Source organism: Salvelinus alpinus, chromosome 10, assembly GCF_045679555.1.
Source record: "Salvelinus alpinus chromosome 10, SLU_Salpinus.1, whole genome shotgun sequence".
Taxonomy (NCBI): Eukaryota; Metazoa; Chordata; class Actinopteri; order Salmoniformes; family Salmonidae; genus Salvelinus; species Salvelinus alpinus.
The window spans coordinates 37673811-37690728 of NC_092095.1; the positions used below are offsets into that span (position 1 = coordinate 37673811).

At 40.7% G+C, this 16918-nt stretch overlaps 1 protein-coding gene across 3 annotated transcripts in view; it reads right to left on the reverse strand.

Moving 5' to 3' along the window:
- Positions 1-16918, reverse strand: part of sugct (succinyl-CoA:glutarate-CoA transferase) — a 165102-nt gene that overhangs the window by 138925 nt on the left and 9259 nt on the right. For 2 of the 3 annotated variants that reach the window (XM_071329147.1, XM_071329149.1), the window contains 4 exons: positions 15718-15768; positions 9931-10051; positions 5688-5779; positions 4347-4490 (listed from right to left, as the gene is read on the reverse strand). In XM_071329147.1, coding sequence (XP_071185248.1) covers positions 4347-4490; positions 5688-5779; positions 9931-10051; positions 15718-15768 — 408 coding nt within the window. The remainder of the gene's footprint in view (positions 1-4346; positions 4491-5687; positions 5780-9930; positions 10052-15717; positions 15769-16918) is intronic. The other variant, XM_071329148.1, reaches the window with a different exon arrangement.

Consider the following 16918-nt stretch of genomic DNA (forward strand, 5'->3'; position numbering starts at 1 on the left):
TGTACATTATGTTGCTGCTACTGTCTCTTATGACCGAAAATAGCTTCTGGACATCAGAACAGCAATTACTCACCTTGAATTGGATGAATAATTTTTCTTAAATGAGTCGACAAGAGGGATTTACAACAGACACCCGAACAGGCCCTCATCCCCGTCATTCGCAGGAGAAAGAGATGAAGGTATCGCGGAAGGAGATTGGGGTGCCTTGTGAGGATCTGGCGATGAGTAGCTAATCTGCCGTTGCCATCAGTACTATTGGCCAACGTACAATCGCTGAATAATAAGCTGTAGACCACACTATCTACCTAGAGAGTTCTCATCTATATTCTTCGTAGCGATCTATTTACCACCACAAACTGATGCTGGCACTAAGACCGCACTCAAGGGGCTGTATATGACCATAAGCAAACAGGAAAACGCTCATCCAGAGGCAGCGCTCCTAGTGGCCAGGGACTTGAATGCAGGGAAAATTAAATCAATTTTACATACCTTCTACCAGCATGTTAAATGTACAACCAGAGGGGAAATAATTCTAAACCACCTTTACTCCACACACAGAGACGCATACAAAGCTCTCCCTCGCCATCCATTTGGCAAATCTGACCATAATTCTATCCTCCTGATTCCTGCTTACAAGCAGGAAGCACCAGTGACTCGGTCAATAAAGAAGTGGTCAGATGAAGCAGATGCTAAGCTACAGGACTATTTTGCTAGCACAGACTGGAAAATGTTCCGGGATTCTTCCGATGGCATTGAGGAGTACACCACATCAGTCATTGGCTTCATCAATAAGTGCATCGATGACGTCGTCCCCACAGTGACTGTACGTACATACTTCAACCAGTAGCCATGGATTACAGGCAACATCCGCACTGAGCTAAAGGGTAGAGCTGCCGCTTTCAAGGAGCAGGACTCTAACCCGGAAGCTTATAAGACATCCCGCTATGCCCTCCGAAGGAGGTTAGAGCCCTGGCAGAGTGGTGCCAAGATAAATGCTTCTCTGTGGTGAAGGTGCAACAGAGACTGAAGAAATTCAGCATGGGCCCTCGGATCCTCAAGAAGTTCAACAGATGCACAATCGAGATCATCTCGACCGACTGCATCAATTCCTGGTACGGCAACTGCACCGCCCTCAACTGGAAGGCTCTACAGAGGGTGGTGCGGACGGCCTAATACATCAGTGAGGGTGAGCTGTCTGGCTTCCAGGACATCTACACCAGGCGAGGGAGGCCCAAAAGATCGACAAGGACTCCAGTCTTCCGAGCCACGGACTGTATCGGTGCATTGGGTCTCGGACCAACAGGCTCCAAGACAACTTCTACCACCAGGCCATCAGACTGCTGAACAGCTAATCCTAGCTGTCTCCCTGCAGAGACCTGCACCTTAGAGACTATCTGCACTATCTGTCAAAAAAATAATAATAATTAGATAAGTATTCAACCCCGAGTCAATACATGTTAGAATCACCTTTGGCAGCGATTACAGCTCTGAGTCTTTCTGGGTATGTCTAAGAGCTTTCCACACCTGTATTGTGCAACATTTTCCCATTATTCTTTAAAGAATTCTTCAAGCGCCGTCCAATTGGTTATTGATCATTGCTAAATGAGGAGCTGTGAGGGGAACGGCACCTCCGTACCTTCAGGCTCTGATCAGGCCCTACACCCAAACAAGGGCACTGCGTTCATCCACCTCTGGCCTGCTCGCCTCCCTACCTCTGAGGAAGTACAGTTCCCGCTCAGCCCAGTCAAAACTGTTCGCTGCTCTGGCACCCCAATGGTGGAACAAACTCCCTCACGACGCCAGGTCAGCGGAGTCAATCACCACCTTCCGGAGACACCTGAAACCCCACCTCTTTAAGGAATACCTAGGATAGGATAAAGTAATCCTTCTAACCCCCCCCCTTAAAAGAGTTAGATGCACTATTGTAAAGTGGTTGTTCCACTGGATATCATAAGGTGAATGCACCAATTTGTAAGTCGCTCTGGATAAGAGCGTCTGCTAAATGACTTAAATGTAAATGTAAATGCTAAACAACCATTTTTCAGGTCTTGACAGATTTTCAAGCAGAGTTAAGTTAAATTGCCTTGCCAAATTGTTTGCAGTATTACTTTAGTGCCTTGTTGGATGTTTAGAATTGTTTTTATTCTCTGTCAATCAGGTTAGTATTGTGGAGTAACTACAGTGTTGTTGATCGATACTCAGTTTTCTCCTATCACAGCCATTACACTCTGCAACTGTTTTAAAGTCACCATTGGCCTCATGGTGAAATCCCTGAGTGGTTTCCTTCCTCTCCGGCAACTAAGTTAGGAAATACGCCTGTATATTTGTAGTACCAATAGGTGCCCTTATTTGCGAGGAATTGGAAAACCTCCCTGGTCTTTGTGGTTGAATCTGTGTTTGAAATTCACTGCTCGACTGAGAATCTTAAAGATTATTGTATATGTGTGGGGTACAGAGATGAGGTAGTCATTCAAAAATCATGTTAAAAACACCTATTGCACACATAGTAAGTCCATGCAAAAAAAATCTAAATTTAAACCATTTTAAATTCAGGCTGTAACACAAAATGTGGAAAATGTCAAGGGGTGTGAATATTTTCTGAAGGCACTGTAAATACAGTTGATTATTTCCATGCATACTACCTCTACTGTTGTGTTTTTCCTTAAAAGCGCTGGTTGTCACGATTCAAATGTGCTATTTTCAGGGATCATGCCTGCGAAACTCACAGCTGTGCTTGCAATAATGCATATGAAACGGAAGAGTGTAGCGGATGTAACAATAGTAGTTTCATTTTGCTGGAATGTTCTCAGGCAGATTTATTGCTCTCAAAGAGAAAACACACAAAATAATTTTGTAGAATTGAAACAAGATCACTTCCACAGAAGCCCTGAAACCAAAAGCCAAAAAGGAAATACAAATGTACTCTTGGAATTCTCATTTGAACGACTTGGTATCTCGTTTGAATAACTTAGTATCTCGTTTGAACAACTTAGTTAAAAATAGAATATATAATATAATTATAATATATAAAAGATACTAAGTCATCTCGTTTGAACGACTTAATTGTTGTTTTGTCTAATAATAATTTTGTTATGCAGCTTGTCAAACCATGTAATGATTGCTGCAGCCATTAATTAACATATTCCATACACTGATATGATTATTCATCGACAGTTCTTTGATAGCCTAAAGCAAGGCTCCTTTGAATGGCAGAGTTTGTAAGTGGGAAAGTGGAGCAGAGCATAATTCAAACAGATTAAAAAATAAATTAAAAATCACCTGAATAACAAATTAGACCTAATTAGACAAAAGAACAATTAAGTTGTTCAAATGACTTAGTATTTCATTAGAACCAGATAGTTATTCGAACCAGATAGTAAGCCGTTCAAGCGAGATACTAAGTCGTTCAAAAAAGATAATTCCAAGAGTAAGTTTATTTATTTTTTTGCATTGGGCTTCAGGGCTTCTCTAACTTTCAGTTATTTTATTCCACCTTTATATAACCACGTAGGCTAGTTGAGAACAAGTTCTCATTTACAACTGCGACCTGGCCAAGAAAGCGAAGCAGTGCGACAAAAAACAACACAGAGTTACACATAGAATAAACAATCGTACAGTCAATAACACAATAGAAAAATATATATACAGTGTGTGCAAATGTAGTAAGATTAGGAAGGTAAGGCAATAAATAGGCCATAGTGGCGAAATAATTACAATTTAGCATTAACACTGGCGTGATAGATGTGCAGATGGTGATGTGCAAGTAGAGATACTTGCACATCATCCGTCTCTTGGTCACAGATGGATGAAATCACTTTGTTCTTAAAGCTTAAGTTGTAACGAGTCTGCACACATTTGAATGGTGTCTCAGTGCCGCTCAGGAGACGTTTGGCATTACAGTCTCTGTCGTCAAGTTAAATGAAAGTGCCAATATTGTACTGGCACTAAATATGATCATATTTATTTTACAGTTATACGAAAGGTGACATATTATAGTAAATCATTTATAATTTTATTGTTACTATATTTAGAAAGCATTTCAGTCATTTCAAGCTCTATTGCCCAACTGACTGAATAGGGGGGGGAAAATCATGTGATTTTTCATATTTTTATCATATTTCTACTATGTCCTTGAGCTAATCTTCAAAAGTGAGTAGACCTCAGCAATTTATAACTATTTTTACCAGACAGGTGAGTTCCAGACCTTTCTAAAACTATGCAGCATTACCAGATATTACTTTTGGGTATGTCTATTTAGGCAGAAATCTTCATTTTGCCATATCATTCAAGAGTATTATATTATTAAGGGACTGGATTCAACCAGACTGGTGGTAAACGTGAGTTACCTGGGTGGAAAGCAGATTGCAGTCAATGTGAACACCCCTTCCTGTCCTGTGACACTGCAGCAGGGCGGCCATGATGGCTCCGTGAGCGTAGAGTCCTGTGGCCAGGTCAGTCATTGCGACACCCGGCCTAACTGGGTCCCCATCCTGCGCAACAGAGCAAGTAAAAAAAATATATATTGAGAAACCATTAAGCCGACTTCCTTCCAAAGCAACTTATGTGAATGTATAAATCTCGTATGGATGAGTTGTGAGTTAAAATCCCAGGTGAGGACACGCTGAGTTATAATTAGACAATGTATTCATGTATGTCAAAGTAAAAAGTAAAATATGTATGTTGAAAACAATGTATAGCGAGTATACAAAACATTAAGAACACCTGTTCTAGCTGTGCCACCTAACCAGAGCCTGGTTCGCGCCCAGGCTCTGTCGCAACCGGCCGCGACCGGGAGGACCGTGGGGCAACGCACAATTGGCCTAGCGTCGTCCGGGTTAGGGAGGGTTTGGCCGGTAGGGATATCATTGTCTCATCGCGCACCAGCGACTCCTGTGGCGGGCCGGGCGCAGTGCACGCTAACCAAGGTCGCCAGGTGCACGGTGTTTCCTCCGACACATTGGTGCGGCTGGCTTCCGGGTTGGATGCGCGCTGTGTTAAGAAGCAGTACGGCTTGGTTGGGTTGTGTTTCGGGGGACGCATGGCTTTCGACCTTCGTCTCTCCCGAGCCCGTATGGGAGTTGTAGCGATGAGACAAGATAGTAACTACTAACAATTGGATACCACGAAATTGGTGAGAAAAAGGGAATAAAAAATTTAAAAAAAAAAAGAACACCTGTTCTTTCCATGACATAGACTGACCAGGTCAGTATTACTGATGTCACTTGTTAAATCCACTTTAAATCAGTGTAGATGAAGAGGAGACAGGTTAAAGAATAATTTTGAAGCCTTGAAACAATTCATACATGGATTGTGTATGTGTGCCATTCAGATGGTGAACGGGCAAAACAACACATATGCCTTTGAATGGGATATGGTAGTTGGTGCCAGGCGCACCGGTTTGTGTCAAGAACGGCAACGCTACTGTGTTTTTGATGCTCAACAGTTTACCGTGTGTATCAAGATTGGTCCACCACCCAAAAGACATCCAGCCAACTTGACACAACTGTGGGAAGCATTGGAGTCAACATGGGCCAGCATCCCTGTGGAACGCTTTTGACACCTTGTAGAGTCCATGCCCCAACAAATTGAGGCTGTTCTAAGGGCAAAAGGGGGAGCAACTCAATATTAGGAAGGTATTCCTAATGTTTTGTACACTGTGTATATCTTGGGGAGAGAAACATACTCACCTCAGGGCCAGTGATGTGCATCATGCCAGAGACAGCAGAGGCGATTGAGTCATACCCTGGTCGCTGGGACAGCGGCCCAGTTTGTCCATAGCCTTGGAACCAACACACACACACACTTTATGACTTTCCCATAGCAGGACTTTGGCTTCATGCCTAAGAACACCCCTAGGCCATGGTATATTTACAATAAATCATACCCCCTCAAGCCTTATTGCTTTATTCCACAAATATTAGGGTGGCAGGTAGCCTAGCGGTTAAGAGCGTTGGGCCAGTAACCAAAAGGGCGCTGGTTTGAATCCCCGAGCCGACTGATCATGTTCATAGATTAAGCCAGAACCACACTAACAAGTGATGGGTTATTAAAGTATGCTATGCAGAAATCGCTCTGCCATTTCGTGGTTGCCAAAACGTTTAATAGTTCACCTAATTTCAGTTTGTGACAAAATAAGCAAGTAAAGTGTAGATAATCATTGTACCATCTAAACCGCTGTGAAATATATATTTTCCATAACCAAAAATATTGTTGTTTCAGCTGTTTGAAGCTGGTGTACAAAACCGAAAATAAAAGGAAGCGAAAACAAAACTTAAGAATGGGAAGCATAGAAATAGTGCATATAGAACAGCTCTACCATTTCTTAGACTTGGTTTCAAGTAGAGTGGTAAATCTATAACTTACATTTCTATGTGCATTTGGTCAGCATCTCCCAAAAAGTTACATATTGCCACTAAGACCTAAACGCATAGAAATAGCACACATAGAACAGATCTACCGCTTCTTAGACTTGCTTTCAATGATAAGGACAGATCTATAACTCACATGTCTATGTGAATTTGGTTGGGTCGCCCCCAAAAAGGTCACATCATAGCATTAACTCTGTAGCCTCAGCACGAAACCTATTCCCCTCTATACCATGGCAGAAATGTTTTACCCCAATGTGAAACACACACAAACCATCTAACCCCTCTGTACTATACAACAGCAGCATGGTATTAACCCCTATGAAAAGTCACACTAAATAATTAACTCCTTTACACAAAGTAAACACAATTGCAACTCTTGTCCCGTGTCAACACTGGGCAAATGTAATCTTGAGCTGACAGCCTTGGAGTGATTTTAACCAATATTTGCTATTCCGGGATATAAGGAAGTATAGAGAGGGCCATAAAGAATAGACGAGTAAACCCTTATATCCACAGAAAGCTTGGGAGCTGTAGTCCATATTTGTATAAGACTTACTGAATTGGCACAGCACAGGCTCAAAATACATGATACAATGTTTTATTTTTTTTCTATACAAATCTTGATAATCAAATAAAAAATTATATGAATTATTCATGTGAATGAAAAAGTATTTTCACCCTTTGAATCCTTTACAAATATGGTTTCAAACAGAGGGTTCATGACATGACGGATTATTTGTCTTATACCTTTAAAATGTATTATGAAATTATAAATCCTTGTAAGAAAAAAAGAAAAGATGGATACAGTAGAGACGTCATATAGTGGAGTCTACCTTCAAGAAGTCTGGTGGGCAAATATAAATTCCTACAGAAACTATATGAATGTTTTTGTATTCTCCCCGAACAGACGAGTAGAACATTATCTTGCAGTTCTCTCTACCTGACACAGAACTGTGGAAATCACATGAGCTTCAGACATTTAGCAGGGATTCTTATGAAACTAGGTTATGTAGTATCGCTGACATCCACTGTACTGCAGTATAATGCACATAATTTGAAGCACAGCGGCTCGCTGAAACCAGCCATATGTCATACTTATATTTCGGACAGTTTTATATAGTACAAGTTCTATAAACAGCCTACTATCCGATTTCAGGGACTAAGATGTGTCAGCTCAAGACGTAATTAATTCAATAATAGCAAGTAACTTTTAGCTTACAATGTCCCACCTTATGCAGACATAGATGTGTTTTAAAGAATAAATTGAAAACATACAGTATGTTGCATAGCACGAACTAACTAAAACAGGGAAAAGGAATACTGGTCTTGTTTGATTGAGCCCAAAAAACAGACATTGCAGAAGAAAATCAGGAGTGTTTACGTGTACTAAGCTATAGCCACTGCAGCCCAATCAAAATAAGCACTCCAGGGGGAGAAAAAAAAAATCTAACCATATTTCACGGTCTTCGAATTAGATTATTGGAAAAAAACTGGGCAGACGTGTGGCCACAAAGTGTTTAAGCCATGTTTTGTAAGGAGCTAAGCATCCTGTACAGAGGTCACAACATAGCTTGACTATGTGTGTCTGCATAACCCTTTTAAGAAACAGAGAAAGAAATACACAATATTCTATTAAGCAGTGTATATTTTTGGCTGACAATGCCATTGAAGTCACTGGCAAGGACATAACATGCAAGGCTACAGTTTGTCGTTTTTAGAAACAGCAGGCAAAATATATTGGAAGATTTCAACCACTTCGGACACTAAAACTGCCGAGTCTTTTGCAAAGTGGGCACTCTGTCTTAAGTCGTTTCCATGAGTGGGACTGCCGATATGCGCCATCACTGGGATCTGAAAGATTACATAAGCAATCATACTCCATGTATTATTGCTTAGTTAAAAAAATATATCCTAATAAAATATGGCTACTCAAAATTGCCACAAGGTCACAAAATTTGCCCGCAAGTCCAAGGCAATCAACCAATAAGCAAAAATACATCAAATGATGACATCATTGCAAGAGGCTCACTGCACATAAAGCAAGCACGCTCATTAAGTGAACTAAAATCTATTTTAAACTGTCACAGGCATAAATGTTTTCCTTTTCACTTGATCGCAGCATACAGCTAAGGTAAATCAAAAATAGGGGTGGATAAAATGTATGTTTTCCTAAAAGTGTGTCTTATCCTGGAACTTAAATAGCTTAATACTGAAAAAAGAGCTAGGTGGTCTGCTCAAACTAAAGATCAGAACACTTAAAACAACTTTGAAATTGAAAACTGTATGGATATAAATAAGTTTGAAAAATCTATTCTATAAATATCTGGAGACATCAAAAAACTCAAATGGTTTATGAGGCAAAGGCCACATCAAGCTAATCAAAACACATTAGTTACAGATTCACAAAAGGAATTTGTCTAAATCCAGCTAAATTAAACATTTCAACATGAGCATTGTAAATCTTTCCAATTTCACCGTAGTGTTTACCATCCACAATTTACTAAGGCCTCGTGGGTAATGTCTCCAGCATTTAACAAGAAAGGGGGCTTGGAAATTTGGCAACATAAGTCATCTTCCAACAAGACTTGGGGAAATTAAAACTATCTGCAAATCATTGCTTTCCTTGCCACAGGGAATAAAATGGCAAATCTTAAACCAACTCGCCACATCTGACGTATCTGGGTACTAAGACAGAAGGTATGAACTAATGGTTGACACTTTATTTCGACACTTTATCTTGACACTGTGGTGTTTGAAGGAACTAGAAATCCAGGGGAATACATGTTTACTAGGGTGTTAGGCTCCCTCTAGTGACCATTAATGAGAACTTCAGGGATTTACTTTGATCTGATTTGACGCAAAAGGCCCATGATAACATATAGCAATACCACTTCAACACAGAAGGGTATGCCAAGGTGACACGGCATCACTGCACAGGAGACGGTGACGTGGGCTTTTGAACAGAGTGTGACAAGATTCCAGGATTTACAGCTTCCCCACACGCGAATCCAATCTCTAGCGTGGGGACATTACGCCATCAGTTACAGATTACTGTGGCAACAGAGCAATTTTCGCAAAAAGCCTCAACTTGCTTTACGAGTGGATAATGCAGACAGTAAACTGAAATGGGCCTTTTCACAAGGTCCCAAAATGAATTGAAAACATGGATAGTGAAGATTGACAGCATACAAAACAAAAAAAGAGCATTCTTTAGAGGCATCAACATAACGGAGTAGAAATTGTCACCCAGTCATTACATTTCCTTAATTAAGGATCTGCAAGCCATAAACTAGAGCTCTCCCACACCATACACATGCACTTTGACTAGCTAAAACCCAGAATTGGGGTCAATTCCCTTTCCATACATTACATTCAGGGTGTGGAAATGGAATTCCAATCAAAACGATTCAGAGACTTTATTAGGTTTCCTGATGCTAAGTATTTCATGCATGTTGATCACAGAAATGGAGTTACAGAAAGGTGTATGTTGTGTACAATATAATGTTGGAATGATTTGAAAGCTGGGTGTAGAGGAAGTAAGCACAGAGCCAGAGGCAGGTACCTGAAATAGAGCAATACACCAGTCTTGGGGCTGCTTTGTGTACGTCGTCGTAGCCAAGGCCCATCTGATCAAGCTTCCCAGGTAGATAGTTTTCCACAAGGACATCACACATCTCTGCAAGCTGAGGAACGCAGCCCATTACGTCTGTTTCTACTGTGCTGTATATTGTCACCCAGACCGTCATTCGAAATGTCAACGCACCCGCATATAATCATCGGGAGAAAGATTGGAATGGAATGCGATGGTCATTCTATGATTCCATGTATAAGAACGTCATGTGGAGAATAGGTCGTTATCAATAAAACGTCACAATGAGGTGCAGAGCGCTCGATTTGGCTGCTGGGGGGCAAGGACACCCCCAGCTGCGCTAAACCATTGACAACTACGTTTCGTTTTCAAGGGATTGTTAAATGACCGTTAGCTATAACTCTTTGGTTTTAATATAGTCACCTCTTGAAGAAGATAAGAGTCATACAGCAAGTAACTGCATTTTCATGATCATAAACATGTATTGGTATAGAACAAGAATGCCCCCACATGGTTAAGGCTCCCAATGCACATTGGAAAATATACACGTTTCATCTCACCTGACCATTGCGGCGGACATGACGCATGGTCAGGTGCAAAAACAAATTGTGCATCTCTAATAGTTTTACGACAATGAGATAGGCACATGTTGTAGTTCCAGAAAATAACATATAAATTTACAAAATGACCAAGTGGGTAACCATGAAAGGCAAGACAAATCAAATTGACATATTCATGCTCGATGCCAATGTATCTCAAAGAGCTACATTGGCATCGAAAGAGCTTGACGTCGTCCTGGTAGAAATAGTCAGTCGGACTACCGTCATCACCACTATAGGCAAGCAAATCAAACAATATTTAGATTTTCAGGGATAAACTAGATGGCTGTTAGCTTGTTAATAACTAGCAATACTGACATGGTCCATCAATCAATGTAGCCTATCATGTCTGTCAGCAGCAACGGTGAAACACTCATTAACAAACATGTTGAAAAGGCGATGTTCGCTAGGTAGGGCTACATTGGTTGAAGAAAAAAAGTACATTAGGTCTACTTTCCACTATATGTTTAGTCAACTGTACAAAGTTTAAACTGGTAGATTACAAAGTAAACATTATAGGCTAACAATATATCGGCAAATGCACCCTTCTGCTCGACAGGCAGAGCCCACAAAGGATGGGAAACCAAACCTAAACCACTCTTACTTGTCAGGTATAGTTCGCTTTTATATCACTCAAATATCAAATTAATGGTGGCAAATATTGAGAGATATTGTGTAGCTACCCCAACATATCTGAAATGACACAATTGATGCTTACTGGTCTTGAAAAGCATGCAGTTACTTACTGTAACTCTCATGATCGAGCTAAATGTGCGCAATTGTTCAGACTATAGTCTTCAAGGAGGTGAGGATAGTACAACCCAGTGTTGTAGTACTAGAGACCACCGGAGTCCGGTCTCAAGACCACATTAGGTGTCTCAGTCTTGTCTCGGTGTCGGATACATTTGTACTCGGTCTTGGACAGTGAGTATTTGTTATTTCTTGGAGACAAGCCGAGTAAAAAAAACGAAATCATCCGCTTCCATTCACTCAGCGCATAAAACCGCTTCGCCAGGACAAAACACTCCTTTCTTGAAACAGTAATACATTATAACAGCCTTTATATCTATTATAGACATGTTCGCGCAATGGTGAACCTATAGGCCTTCAGTGTGTGACAGGTTCCTTATTATGAAAGAACAGCAACCGTAATACTAGCGCACTGTAAAACATTGTAAAACACAAAGGGCAAGTGGTGTAGCGGAGGTATAAACCGTATACACACTTGTTTTTCAGTGAGCATTGCCTATACTCACTTCTTAATCCCTACTGATGTGTATCAAAGTAGTGTAGTTATACGACTTATTAATTATGTAGTACAATAGAGAAATAATGCTCAAAGTATCCTGGTGTCAGGAAAATAACCTCACACTCAACGTCAACAAAACAAAGGAGATGATCGTGGACTTCAGGAAACAGCAGAGGGAGCACCCCCCTATCCACATCGACGGGACAGTAATGGAGAAGGTGGAAAGTTTTAAGTTCCTCGCGTACACATCAGTGACAAACTGAAATGGTCCAGCCACACAGACAGCATGGTGAAGGAGGCGCAACAGCGCCTCTTCAACCTCAGGAGTCTGAAGAAAATTGGCTCGTCACCAAAAACACTCACAAACTTTTATAGATGCACAATCGAGAGCATCCTGTCGGGCTGTATCACCGCCTGGTACGGCAACTGCTCCGCCCACAACCGTAAGGCTCTCCAGATGGTAGTGAGGTCTGCACAACGGAATCACCGGGGGCAAACTACCTGCCCTCCAGGACACCTACACCACCCGATATCACAGGAAGGCCAAAAAGATAATCAAGGACAACAACCACCTGAGCCACTGCCTGTTCATCCCGCTACTATCCAGAAGGCCAGGTCAGACCGGTTCATCAAAGCTGGGACCGAGAGACTGAAAAACAGCTTCTATCTCAAGGCCGTCAGATTGTTAAACAGCCACCACTAACATTGAGTGGCTGCTGCCAACATACTGACTCAACTCCAGCCACTTTAACAATGGAAAAATGTATGGAAAAATGTATCACCAGCCACTTTAAACAATGCCACTTTATATAATGTTTACATACCCTATATTACTCATCTTATATGTATATACTGTACTCTATACCATCTACTGCATCTTGCCTATGCCGCACGGTCATCGCTCATCCATATATTTATATGTGCATATTCTTATTCATTCCTTTACACTTGTGAGTATGAGGTAGTTGTTGTGAAATTGTTGTATTACTTGTTAGATATCACTGCATGGTCGGAACTAGAAGCACAAGCATTTCGCTACGCTTGCATTAACATCTTCTAACCATGTGTATATGACCAATAAAATTTGATTTGATTTACAATCGCAAAGCCCGTTAAATATATTCACATGAGTGCAGCACACATAGCCTAGTTTCATCGGAATATCATCTGCAGGCAGCAAAAGTGTGCAGCTCTCAACTGGTTTTGGCATGAAGTAGCTCACAGAAGAATGACATCAGTAGCCGGTAGGGTAGGAAAGCAGTGTCTACCAGTAAAAGGTAATGCTAACTCAGGCAACAAAGGGTATGCAAACCAGGTATTGAAAAAGTTTAGTCTGAAGTGTTGGTTCGTAGGTTACTTGTGATGCGCAAATGTCATCTTGCACTGTTCGCATCAGGGGCATAGACATGGATAGACATGGGCCAGGGTGGTCAGAGGACCACCCACTGGGGAGCCAGGTCCTGAGGTCGATCAAATCAGTTGTGTGGTTTAAGTAGTGTTGTGGACTTAATGTTTAACAACATTTTTTTTTACATAGTATTTTTTTCTAAGATTTGATGGTTTAAGTCTTAAACCATCAAATCTTAGAAAAAAATACTATATAAAAAAAAAAAAAGGTACTGTGTGATTTTGAGAGTGAAAATCTGTCAAATCTATAGGAAAACTATATATATATTTTTTTTAACGTATGGGTTCCTTTCCTTCGAAGGGTGCCTTTCCTTTGATGGGCGTGCCATTTGGGAACTTTTTGGCAAAATGTTTGTACACGCACTTCTCCAGGAACCACTACACTACTGCATAGGGCCAATGGAAAGACAGCAGTCACACACAGCATGATGTTAAAGGATAAGCAGTCCATAAACTCAGACATAATACGCCAGTAGGTCCCAATCATAAGAATACAAAAACACAGCCATTAAGCATTTCCCAATAGAAATATATAACTATTACTTCCCATTCCAAAAAACATTTCACGATTAGCACACAAAGTAACCGGTGACCTAAAGTTTAATGTGGAACTGACTGCGTTTGAACTAATTTGCAGATATGAAACAAACAGACAATCATAATATTAGTAAAAAATATCAAATTCCCACTTTGTGCTACAAAAACAAGGTTTTAAAAATAAGTTTGTATTTGACTCAATGTTCCGTGACGTACACTAAGGCATTTTCGGCAGAATAGATAGATGCATTTCAATGCATGATTCATTTAATTCACCAATACATTTCTTGGTAGCCCAAAAAATATTGCCATCAGGTTGTAAATCACAGCTGGCCTGGTACATTGTTTGCTGCCTCCATTCGGGATACACTGTTTCAATTTAAATGACTCAATATTCTGGACAAAAAAACGGACGAATGTAACTAAGGCTGGGAATGGCAATACAATCAAACTAGCAAGGGCAATGATCAAAAGTCAGTCATAACGTGGCTAATAGGCTGGAGTATCTATTAATGTAGCAAGCTGAAAACGTTAGCTAGCTAGCTGCTAGGAGGATGTCATGCCATTGGAGTAGTGGGTGAGTGACTGCCTTTTTCCCCTCATATCGTTTTCCGGTGGTTATACACAACTAGAGATGCAGGTGTCATTTGGTTAGCTAACAAGAACTTGAATGACTTATCCAGTTCGCATATCCCTTTTGTTTGCAAATTCACTCTGGCGATCAACTCAAATTTCAGAGCCTTCTCGTCTGAGTATGCCAGGGCGCAGAACAACTGGTGAATTTTACGAACGCGTAACACCCGCTGAATATGACAAGTGTCAGTAAACATAGACAGAAAAAGTAAGTTAGTCAAGAACGCTCTAGATAAAATGTAAACAGCCTTACCAGCTCTGCTACGGTGAGTAAAATGGTCAGAGTGAGGTGTTCTCTCATTTGTGTCTGGAAGTAGCTTGCTAGCAAGCTAGCCAACTTTAACTAGTTAGCTTGGGTGCTTGGTTGGGAGAGGAATGCATTGACAGGCAAGCTGCAGAAGGACGAGGAGGCTACAATTCCCCATTGTTTATCAGTGCAATTTTGACGGCCAACTAGCTGAAAAAGCCCCTGCAAACTAGTCAACAACAAAAGCTATCTAGCTAGACCGTGAGAAAACTACTGCTCGCTATTGCGTAGCGACATATTGGCCTTCAAGAAGGCAGACGTTTCAATAAATTTAGGAAAAACGGTCCCACCCATGAGGTCAAAATGTGATTGGTTGATTCCACTGTCACTCCAACATTTTACCCTAATACAGTTAAATGACAGATGCCTTTATATATCTTCTGATGGCCTAGCCAATAGCTGACTTAGCTAGCTAGATTTATCTCCCTAGAGACCAACAAAGAAGAAAATGTTTCTCTTCAGTGTTAACCCTTTCCTTTCTAACAAAAACGAAAGATTAAATCAGAACATAATTGAACATAATATAATTATCATCATCATTATAATCATTATTTTATTTTAAAAAAGCATAGAAGGCCGATTGTTCCCCACTGTGTTTGGGTTAGTAATATTTGTAGATTGGCTTTATTTTACCTCTGCATGTATTTCTTCACTATTTTGAATGTCTAAAGAATCCATATGTTGTTTTGAAATATGAACACAGAAATACTGGACATTTTGAACTCTTATTATTGTGGTGACTTGACAAAATTGCAATAATGGTCTTGAATCGGTCTCACTTTAGGTGGTCTCGAACACAACACTGTTACAATCATTTATTCAACAATCCCTTGAAAACGGCACGCAGTGGTGGAGCTACCCCGGGTCTCCTTGCACCCCAAGAGGCAAATGGAATGCTCTGCACCTTAGTAAAATGTTATCGATAACGACCTTTAGAACAGCAGCCTGTTCCGGCCCATTCAATGTGTGTGGAATTAAAATGGAATGTACCATTCTGAGAAATAGCACATTCCCAATCATCTTCCTACCTCTAAGATTATCTTGGCTCCTCTTGGGTCTTTGAGATTTACAGCAACGCTCTACAAACAAAATCAATACATTGTTAAAACAAACATAAAATATTTTTTCAGGCAAAATTCAAATACATCAGATAAAGCAAATGGTGAAGTAAAGCAAACAATAGCAACTTTCAATGTGATAATACAGGATAGACACTGCTACTTGTACATGTAACTGATGTGATCTAGTGAGCTGTGTACACTAGTAGTAGTATAGTTAGTAGAGTTACCACCCATGACTGTATTTGTTAGTGACAGAGACATGGTTGTTGAATTTGATCCATTTTAAGTCCTGTGGCCTTCACCGAGTGAGTTCCTAGGCGAAAGCTATCATTAAAATGTAACTTTGACAATACAGTACATCATAAGGCCTTACTAGTTTTACCCTAACACAGTGGTGTTAGGAATTTCCTGGTTTACAGGCTACATTAGGCCTGCAAGTCACATGAAGCTGAGCCCTAGGACCATACGTCAGGACTACCAGGCATGATGACTCCTTGCTGTCCCCAGTCCACCTGGCCTTGCTGCTAATCCAGTTTCAACTGTTCTGCCTGCGGTTATGGAACCGCCACCTGTCCCAGACCTGCTATTTTCAACTCTTAATGATCGGCTATGAAAAGCCAACTGAAAATGATTCATGATTATTATTTGACCATGCTTGTCACTTATGAATATTTTGAACATCTTGGCATAGTTCTGTTATAATCTCCACCCGGCACAGCCAGAAGAGGACTGGCCACCCCTCATAGCCTGGTTCCTCTCTAGGTTTCTTCCTAGGTTTTGGCCTTTCTAGGGAGTTTTTCCTAGCCACCGTGCTTCTACACCTGCATTGCTTGCTGTTTGGGGTTTTAGGCTGGGTTTCTGTACAGCACTTCGAGATATTAGCTGATGTACGAAGGGTTATATAAAATAAACTTGATTTGATTTGATGAAGCTGGCTTGCAAAGTGATTTCCATTGGAATTCAGAGTTAGGACATCCAACATTTGGAATTGTATTCACCTGCAACTTGCATTCAGAATGACTGTCAAGGTTAGGACAATTGAAAAAGGAGACTACATAAACCATTTAAACTGGAACAACCATTTCAGTAACAGGTGCAATAAATCTAACTGATTGGATTACCTTTTTCTAAACTATGTTATTGATCTTTGTGTAGCTTAAGAAAAGGT